The sequence below is a fragment of the Nansenia antarctica genome (genome assembly GCF_963989245.1).
Source record: "Nansenia antarctica genome assembly, chromosome: 3".
Classification (NCBI taxonomy): domain Eukaryota; kingdom Metazoa; phylum Chordata; class Actinopteri; order Argentiniformes; family Microstomatidae; genus Nansenia; species Nansenia antarctica.
The window spans coordinates 21041242-21051241 of record NC_137688.1 but is presented as its reverse complement, the minus strand read 5'-3'; the positions used below and the strand labels follow the sequence as shown (position 1 = coordinate 21051241).

Here is a 10000-nt window from a genome sequence, read left to right as displayed (position 1 = left end):
TGTGTAACCAGACCCGACCGGTTGTATCTTCCGCATTTGGAGCAAGGAGATGGAGTTCTTGGGTCTCAGAAGGCTTGTGGTTTGTGTCTTAAGCTTCCCATGGCTAAAACAGGCAGGACTATCCTTAAAGCGACCTTTTTGTTGGTAAACAGCTGAGGGATAGGGCTGGGAAAGCGCTGGAGAAATGGGACCACCCTCAATGTCATAGACAGAGCTGTGGATGCGAGGACCGACCCTCCACGGTGAAACGTGTCATTTCTTTAAGCTATACTGGACAGTGTTTGCTCAGAATCGCGTTGTTCACAATCAAAACTAAGTAAACAAAGCTTATAGTTTGGGTTCTGATGGGGTAAGACAGTTGAACTAAACCCATGAGGCATTTCTAAGATTTCCAATCTACCGTTTATGTATTTAATTCGTTTAAAAGTCAACACAAGAAGGTACTCGGGTGGTAATCTGTAAATTCAATGACTCAATTACCCAAGTTTCAATGGTTTATTATCAATTAAGGCTTTCTGCAGAAGGGATGATCAACAAAGAGAAGTAAGGTCTCTCATGAAGCCCGACCCCAAAAACATGGCAAAAACAACACAATGTCTTATACTCAAAGTGGTTTCGACGACGCATGCAACAGCTCTGCATGTCTGCTCTCGATCACGTGCAAGGGCATCATTGCCCTTTAAAATCTCCTAAATTTCGTTGTTTGGTACCTGTACTGTAGCAATGACAAATAAAGTCCATTCCATTCCATTCCATTCCATTCCATTCCATTCCATTCCAAAAGAGGAAGCATCTACTAAACCACAAGGTAATCATGTAAGGTTACAGGAAGTTCAGGTCAAGTTCAAGTCAACAATAATCAGTATACAATTCAACAGTCTTAGTATTTTCTATTACAGTACCAATTACAGATTGCCCCTTTACCTGTGCTAGTGTATACTGCTATGTGGCTATGTGATACCGGGCAGCGTGTGGATGTGAGCCAAACATAAAACACTTTTGGGGCGGCTGTGGCGCAGGAGGCAGAGCCACCCTCTAATGATCGCAAGGTTGGCAGATCGGCGGTTCGAGCCCCGTCTGGCCACATGTCGAGGTATCCTTGGGCAAGACACTGAACTCCAAATTGCTCCCAGTGAGCGGGCCGGCGCCTTGCATGGTAGCTTGCCGCCAATGGTGTGTGACTGTGTGTGTGAATGGGTGAATGAGAGGTCATTGTAAAGCGCTTTGGATAAAGGCACTATATAAGTGCAGTCCATTTACCATTTACTTTTAATACACTACCCGTTTTAATCATTCTTCCTTTTATTGGTTTGTTTTCCATGTACAGTATGACCTTTTATGTCGGTATGAAAGGGTGTAGTAGGCATGTGGTTATTGTAGTTTTTGTATGAAACGTAGTTTTGCGTGCACTGGTTATGTTTCTGTAAGGTCAGTCAGTAAGACGTACAGGGAATTGAGTCCTCAGTCTGTGGTCAATCTCCCATAATCCAACACTAGGCCGCACCTGCTTCCTGGTTGCCGTGGCGAAGAGAACACAATGCTCTTTGGAATCTATATAGAGAGTCTTTGATGTTTTATTCACTGTTCCTTTAGAAGGAGATGTCCAGTTCTCTCTCTCGCTCTCTCTTTCTCTCTCTCCCTCCCCCTCTCCCTATCTCGGTTCCCTTGCTCCTATCGATCCGACCGTGTCTCCAAGTCCCACATGTCATCTTTTTCTTTGACACGGCTCTCCTCTCTTCCTCTGCTTGGTATTCTGGAGTGGGAACGCATGCACCATCGCAGATCCATCAGCTTCCATCAGAATGCCGCACCACGGCTCCAAGAAACAGGGGCATGAGCCGTGGCAGAGGAGAGAGAGAGAGAGAGAGAAAGCGAGAGAGAGAGAGAGAGAAAGAGAGAGAGAGAGAAAGAGAGGGAGAGAGAGAGAGAAAGAGAGGGAGAGAGAGAGAGAGTGTGTGAGAGAGAAAGAGAAAGAGAGAGAGAGTGTGTGTGAGAGAGAGAGAGAGAGAGAGAGAGAGAGAGAGAGAGTGTGTGTGTGTGAGAGAGAGAGAGAAAGAGAGAGCAAGAGAGGGAGAAAGAGAGAGAGGGTGCAAGAGAGAGTGTCAGAGAGAGGGAGCAAGAGAGAGAGAGTGAGGGCAGGTCACCGGCATGTCGAAATCCTTCCGGGACCGAAGCCTCAGACAGAAAGAGAGAGAGGCAAAGACAGAGAGAAGAGGGAAAAGGAGGAAGAATCTGTCCTTTAGTAGAAGTGAGACCAACTGCGTTTGCCCTCCATCTTCCTCCCATACAGCACAGACACCTACAGTGTTGTTCGCGGAGAACGTCAAAAAAAAAAAAAAAAAACGTCCACACGTCTCGTAGAAACATGATGATTGTGGCCTTTTCATGTTCTCCTATCATCGGTGCATAATTTTGCATGTTGTTTATCATCTAGCATGTTAGCATGAACATATCATTCATCAGACACTCTAGGTCATCGTTTCTCAACGGGGGCGTTCAGACAACATCGGGGGGCGCTGGAGCAAATATTTTTTAAAGAGGGGCGTTGAGGTGTTCTTGGGGGGCGTTCACGCATAAAGTATTTTTCTCATGAAAAACAGCTGTCAGCAGTGTTATTACGGGTACGTTCGTAAATGCAGTTCGCTCGGACAAACCATCTTTTCAGTCAGAGCACCCATCTCTGAGCGCTCTGAACTTGGCCGGGCTCTGTGACGCAGACACATGTAGCGCAGCGCCCCCCAAAAATAAAAGTGAGTGTCATCAAGAAGATGGAGAAGCTAAAAACTCAGCTAGCAAAGGCAGAGCTTTTGATAGTTTCCAATGTGTCTGGGTAAGCTGCATTGTAGAAGAATCTTGACAGTTCATGTACAGTGCAGAAATTGCAATACTATGCTAGGCTACGATAGAAAGAACCCCGGTTCATCCCATCTGTAACGTCATGTTGACCATGGATGCACCATAGCTATAAGCTAAACATTTCTTATTTTAGTTTTGATACTCAGTCCATGTCCCCGCCAGTGACGTAAATCTGTCGTGCCAAATACTCACTCCCCGCGTATACACACTACCCTCTGCGCTTATGCGTTCGCTTCGTTCGCTTCCTTTCAATACAGCTTATTTCATTTAGTTAAAATTAGTGCTAATACCATACCACAATACCAGAACATCACAGCAGGAACAACCTATCTCAAAAAAGCGATCGTATTGTAATAAACCAGTTCGGAAAGCTCTCTGTCGCTTACCAATAATCGAACCTAGAGAAATCAGCTACGAATGTCCCCTCCCCTCGCAGGTTCATCACAGTATATTACATAAAGGTATTACTGTAAAGTGTTGTTGTGGATGTTATCCCTAGTGCCATTCTGAGGTTAGCATTGCGATGTGTTCGTCTTAACGTTTACAAACTAAAATATACGATCGCTTTTTTGTGATATGTTGCTCCTCTTGTGATGTCCTGGAAACGAACACATAAGCACTCCGAACAGCTGTCAGCGTCTTTTGTTGCTATAGGAAACCACTACTCTGCTTGCGATTGATCAGCTGTCAGCAGTGTTATTACGGGTACGTTCGTAAATGCACGAACGGTCAGTTTGCTCCGTGTTTTCAGTCAGAGCACCCATCTCTTTTGCGCTCTCAGAGCGCAGAGCTCTGAACTTTGGAACTTTGTTATGTTTTGATATGTTTTGATATGAGAAATTCGAACTAAGTGGTCAGTTTATGAAAATAATACCATAGAATACTAAATAAAATATTTAAATAATAGCCCCCTAGCGTTTGCCGCCATATTGTGACACCACCCCCCCCAAAGTCCATTAAAAAATGAATAAATATTAGCATCATAAAACAGCAATTTGGCGAAATGCAACACCAGCACACTTAAAAAACTAACAATGTTAGTTGTAATGTACAGTTTTGTAGCCTACTGTTTGTTCTGCACCGGACATGTGTGAAATTGCTGCTGTTCCGTAGCAGTCTGTTTGTATTCTCTGCTCTTGTCTGAGTTTGTTTAACACTCAGAAACAGCATTTTTATTCACATTCACATGGCTTTTCTGCTCTCTGGTAGACTAATAATAACGACATTCCAACTGCCCAGTTAAATCAAATCCATTATTTGGCATTCAGTGACATGCTTTTTAAATGATATAACACAGAATATTAGTCAACATTAATATTCAGGGAAGAAAATAAGCCTACTTTTTTTGATGGGGGGCGGTAAGAGACCTGGATAATGGACAGGGGGGCGCTGGCCCAAAAAAGATTGAGAACCACTGCTCTAGGTGATCCAGTTCTGCTAGATATCTTCACACCAGACTAGAGAGAGAGAGAGAGAGAGAGAGCTCAGACTGAACTCATGGCTGGAGTTCACATAGCGGGGGTGTTAGCTAGCAGTAGCTTATGCTAACAGGTTATATTAGACACTATTATACACCTCTACCCGGGGTAGTAGTCTACCCCAGTTCCTCTGCTCTTGTAGGAATCACAGCCATTTGGCTGAGACACCCCGAGTCTGGCGTTGTTTGGCCGGGGTCGTTGTAAACAAAATGTAGGCTTCTGGCACTGGGTGAGATATATTAGGTTATTATTACTTATTATTAGTTGAATATTTCCCATATACATAAACCCATTGCTGTGGGGTAATGTACTGTATGATGCTGGTCAGATGTGTACAGTATATCGACTGCGTATTTTGGAAAATCATTTCAATTGCTTTGCTTTCAAAGTGCGAACCCTGCCCATCTGGCCCTCCAGACAGACTCGGGATAACTCTGTTGGAACCAGTTTCAGAACAGGCATCGAGAGAGAGAGAGAGAGAGAGAGAGAGAGAGAGAGAGAGAGAGAGAGAGAGAGAGAGAGAGATACACTGTCAATGTACAATTCAGTGTACAAGTGATAAATTGCTGCTACTTCAGACTGATCTATACGATCACAGTAGAACTACAAACATGGCCGTAGAACTACAAATGAGAGAGAGTCGTCACATGACAGCACTACTACAGTATAGCAGAGGGGTGGGTGTACGAGGCTACAGTTCTCTTGGCTGGGGTCTCTCTGTTCTGGTTTATTTCAGCGAGGCAGCTCTCCTTCTCAAGCAGTGGAGGAACGTACGTGAATACATTCAGCGCTTCACAATCCTGGGAGAAACTTTCCGGCCACCGAGCAGTACAAGACATTCTGTATGTTATCCCCCACCACCCCCACCCCCTCCCCTCCCTCCCACTTCACACTCCTCAGCTACACTCGTTCACCATCCCTTCTTTCCTCCTGTCAGAGAGAGGAGAGATCGTCAGGGAGATCTCCGAGCGTAACAGTGTTTAAGTCTTTCTTTTCCTTTTCTTCTTTTCTTTCTTTTTTTCCGCCTAAACCCCCAGAATCCTCTCTGTGAGTTCTCCCCCATGGCTTCCTTCCTCGGCAGTCGGTTGCCGTGGTAATTACCAGTTGTCTAAACAGACAGATGGAATTAAAGAGAGTGACGGGCAATTTTCCGAATGCCTGTTTTCTGTGTTTGTGCGTGTGTGTGTGTGTGCATGCGTGCATTCGTTTGTGCGTGCATTTGTCTATACGTGTGTGTGTGTGTTTGTGTACGTGTGTGTGTGTGTGTTTGTGTACGTGTGTGTGTGTGTGTGTGTGTGTGTGTGTGTGTGCGTGTGTATGTATGTGTGTGTACGTGCATGTGTGAATGTGTGTGTGTGCGTGAGTGTGTGTGTGTGTGTGTGTGAGAGTGGACAGGGGAATTACCTGACAGTGAATGTTAGTGCAGGATCCGACCAGGCCTCTCTCATTTCCGCCTACAGTGGCTCAGATGCCAGGTGTCATTCTCTCTCCTCTGTCCCCTCCCCTGTCCCCCTCTCCTTACCTTATATGGGCGTCCACGGCGTCCACGGCTCTATGACTAGGCAGGCATGAGGTGGCGGTGGGGGGCAGGGGGGTCAAAGATCTGAGATGTGCTGTGTGACATTGATTGACGTGTATTTATCTTTTCTCTCTCTCTCTTTCTCTCTCTCTCCCCCCTCTGTCTCTCCCCCCCCCCCTCCCCCCCACTTCTCTCTCAGGCTGGTATGATCAGAACGGAGCAGGAGGAGTTCTTCATTGAGCCGGTGGAGAGGGGGGATGGAGTGATGGGGGAGGAGGAGGGAGGAGGAGGGCGTCAACACATCGTTTACCGCTCTTCCTCGGTGAAGAAAGCCCCAGTCAGTGGCACGGCGGCAGACTTCCACTCAAGAGGTCAGGCCATGGATATTATCCTACTTCTTTATGATGATGGTCTTACGAAACACACCTACTGTACAGAAACACGAGAGACTTATATACCATCACTACGGACCTAGTAGAACTACAAATGTGGCAGAAGAACAACAAACATGGTTGTAGAACTACAAACATAGCTGTATAACTACAAACAAGGCAGTAGAACTACAAACAATGCAGAAGAACTACAAACATGGCAATATAACTACAAACACGGCAGTAGAACTACAAATATGGGAGTAGAACTACAGACATGGCAGTAGAACTACAAACATGTCTGTAGAACTACAAACAGCATAGTAGAACTACAAACAAGGCAGGGGAACTACAAATATGGCAGTAGAACTACAACCAGGAGAACTACAGACAACATCTTATGCAGGAGATCATGTTCCATCATCAAGTAGTATGTTCTATGTCCAGCAGTAGGCTGAATCTGTGTCACGCACACATACACATACAAACATACATACACAAATACATACACACACACACACCCCCACTACTGAAGATTTGCCTGGAACATCATTGGCAGAAATGTTGGACCAACGTTAGACTCCTTCATTATTCAAAGAGGTCTCTGGCCTCAGCGACTGGTACACTGTGTGTGTGTGTGTGTGTGTGTGTGTGTGTACGTGTGTGTGTGTGTGTGTGTGTGTGTGTGTGTGTGTGTGTGTGTGTTGGAGTGCGCCTTTGTGTGAATCTGAGTTTCCATTTTTTCCTGAGAGAGGGAGAGAGAGAGAGAGAGGAGGGGGGAGAGAGAGGGAGGGAGAGAGAGAGAGAGAGAGAGAGAGACTCATGTGACATTGTGATGCGGGTCTTTATATCACTCTCTGAGAGAGGAAGTGGCGTGTCCGATCGCCATGATCGATCTGGCACCTAGAGGTCGATCAATCATGTGTGTGTGTGTGTGTGTGTGTGTGTGTGTGTGTGTAACCAGGCGGTGTAAAGGGTATACTGTATACTGTATGTGCTCACGCACACACAATCTTTGTGTTTCTATTACCTCTTCTTATCCACCTCATTTTTCTGGTTTTCTGCTCGAAATGACATGCCCACAGTGAATATAGAATATCTCCACAATCACAAGGGCCTTCATAATGATCTTGTTATCAAATGAAAGCTAACACCTGTGGGGTGGCTGTAGAAGTGTTAGAATCAAAATCTATGTTACTGTGTCAGAGTAAATAGAGCTAGAACATTATAAAACATCTCAAATTCAGTCTCCGCCTAAAAAAACAACAGCTTTTACAGTGAATATCACCTTGGAAACCTGATAACCAAGCCCAAATCATCTAGGAATCAGTACTCCAGGGTCTTATTAGTACTTGTGCCAAAGTTGATGCTAGTAATGTGAGCAAATGCAACTTTGTACCTGTTTTAGTACAGGTATGTTTAGGCGGACACCTATATGTTTAGGCCATTTGGAGATATGTTGGCACCATCTTTGACCTTTGACCTTTCTCATGTATCAGATTTCTTTTATTTTTTTTATTTTGGGGGGGGATTTTTTTGAGTTGGCCGACCAATGGTATGGACATTTGGCGTTGAAACCGGACATGACACATTCTCCAGTTGGAGAAAACTGGATGTGACTTAGGCCGTGTTTACCGTCTCTGGAAAAAAATGGTGGCATCGTATAGCATGCAAAGTTGTGAAAAAAAATGTGATATCGATGAAGATAATTGATCGAGGTAAACTCTTTATATCACTTCGGATCCCCATGGGGGTCCGTGGATATAAAGAGGTTTTTAAAGTGTGGGTGTGTGAGTGTGTGTGTGCATGGTTTGTGTCAGTGAGTGTGTGTGTGTGTGTGTGTGTGTGTGTGTGTGTGTGTATGTGTATGTGTGTGTATCTGTATTGCAGGTAGATGAAGCTCCTCAGAGCTGGGATCGTCAAAGACAGAGAGACAGACAGACAGATTGACTGACAGACTTTTCCCCTTCCTCCATCTTCCCTGGCCCATCCTTCTCTCTTTTCTCCTCCCTTCTTCATCTCTCTTACCCATCCTTCTCTTCCTTTCTCCTCCTTTATCTGTCCTTATGATGATCAATCAGGGACATTAGTGAAAATAATGAATAATCAATCAATCACTTATTCTGATGTGTTCCTTGGCAAGGCCTGGGGAAAAAAAACGACCCGGTGATTATTAAATGTTCTGCCCGTTTCCTGGCTACAGACGGCAGATTCGCCGGGTTATATTTAGCTTCGTTATAGAGAGGCTGTGGCCAGGCGGGGGGATTGATTGGTTTCTCACACCATAAGCAGCGGCGAAGGTGTGAATCAATGTCTTAAGTGAGGAGCGCAACCTGTATTATTAATGTTTCACATTCATCAATGAATCTCTGCTAGCCGCCTTTGAAAAATTGCGGATGATCACTCTTTGTTGGTGCCGGACAAGACGGTTCTTCATCCTTCTGTCCTTCTGTCTTCCTTCCGTGGGTTTTTTGTCTTTTTCTACTGTATCTATATTTGGCTCTGGACCCTGTCTTTCTTTATTAATGGTGTCTTTCGTTCCTACTTTCCTTTTGACTTTCACCTCTTCTCTGCCTTCCTCTTTTTCTTTCCCATCTGCTACCCCTCCCTCTCTCTCCCTCTCTCTCTCTCTCTCTCTCTCTCTCTCTCTCTCTCTCTCTCTCTCACTCTCTCTTTTCTCTCGTTCTGCGACTGTAGTGGCTAGGTTGAGGTGAGCAGTGTGTGTGTGTGTGTGTGTGTGTGTGTATGTGTATGTGTGTGTGACTGTGTGTGTGTGTATGTGTGTGTGTGTTTGAATGTGTGTGTGTGTGTGTGTGTGTGTGTGTGTGTGTGTGGGTGTGCGTGTGTTTGGTCCAGGGGACTGAGACAGAACCGGACAGATGGACCACCAAAGGGCTTTTACCCACAATCCTCCTCACCGGGGCTGATTTCTCCTGTACACTGTAGAGATAGACGACACAGAACAGATCAGGACGGACCTGCATCATCTGAAATATTATATCACACACACACACACACACACACACACACACACACACACGTACAGTAGCAGCTCCCTGTCATCATGCTGTTAGTGATTCAGTGGGACAGGAGGTTCAGCAGACAGCGGGTCTCTGTGCTCTGATTGTTGTAAACTCTGTGAAGCCCTCGGCGGGTCAGAGAGAGGCTAGTGGTACCAGTCACTATGGCTTAGCGTCTGCTCCCTGTGTGTTAGTGCAGTGGAGGGCCCTCTTTCTCTCTCTCTCTGCAGTCTTTTTACAAAGCCCCAAAAAGCCCAAACAGCTCCTTAACCGGTCCTGAAGCCAGAGGAAGGGCTAGTGTAGGGTAGGTCTGGGTAGAAGGGCCAGTGTAGGGTAGGGGTTGGATAGGCAGGGCCAGTGTAGGGTAGGGGTTGGATAGGCAGGGCCAGTGTAGGGTAGGGCTGGGTAGAAGGGCCAGTGTAGGGTAGGGCTGGGTAGGAACAGACATCAAAGCCCATCAAAGCCCATTCACGGAAGGCAGTGTCTGTGTATGTGTGTGTGTGTGTATATGTGTGAACGGACGCATGTCTCCTGTGTGAACAGACATCATCACACAGCCTGTGGTTGCTGGCTTGACACACCAGGTCTGGGTTTGGACACACATCCCTACACGCATCCCGCCCGTTGATCTCTATCTAAACAGACAGCTCACACACTCTTCACTCTGTCTATTCCTTGTCGCACCTATCACCCTCAAGCAAGATGGCTCCGTTCCCTGCTCTGTCTCGCTTCGCGCCCCAAAGCAAGATGGCTGGG

General features: G+C 45.9%; 1 protein-coding gene across 1 annotated transcript in view; it reads left to right on the top strand.

The window, feature by feature from the left end:
- The window catches only part of LOC308153875 (A disintegrin and metalloproteinase with thrombospondin motifs 2-like), a gene marked incomplete at both ends in the record, with an annotated part of 138369 nt that overhangs the window by 39778 nt on the left and 88591 nt on the right, over positions 1-10000 (top strand). The window contains 1 exon segment of the mRNA XM_080527059.1: positions 6053-6224. Coding sequence (XP_080383185.1) covers positions 6053-6224 — 172 coding nt within the window.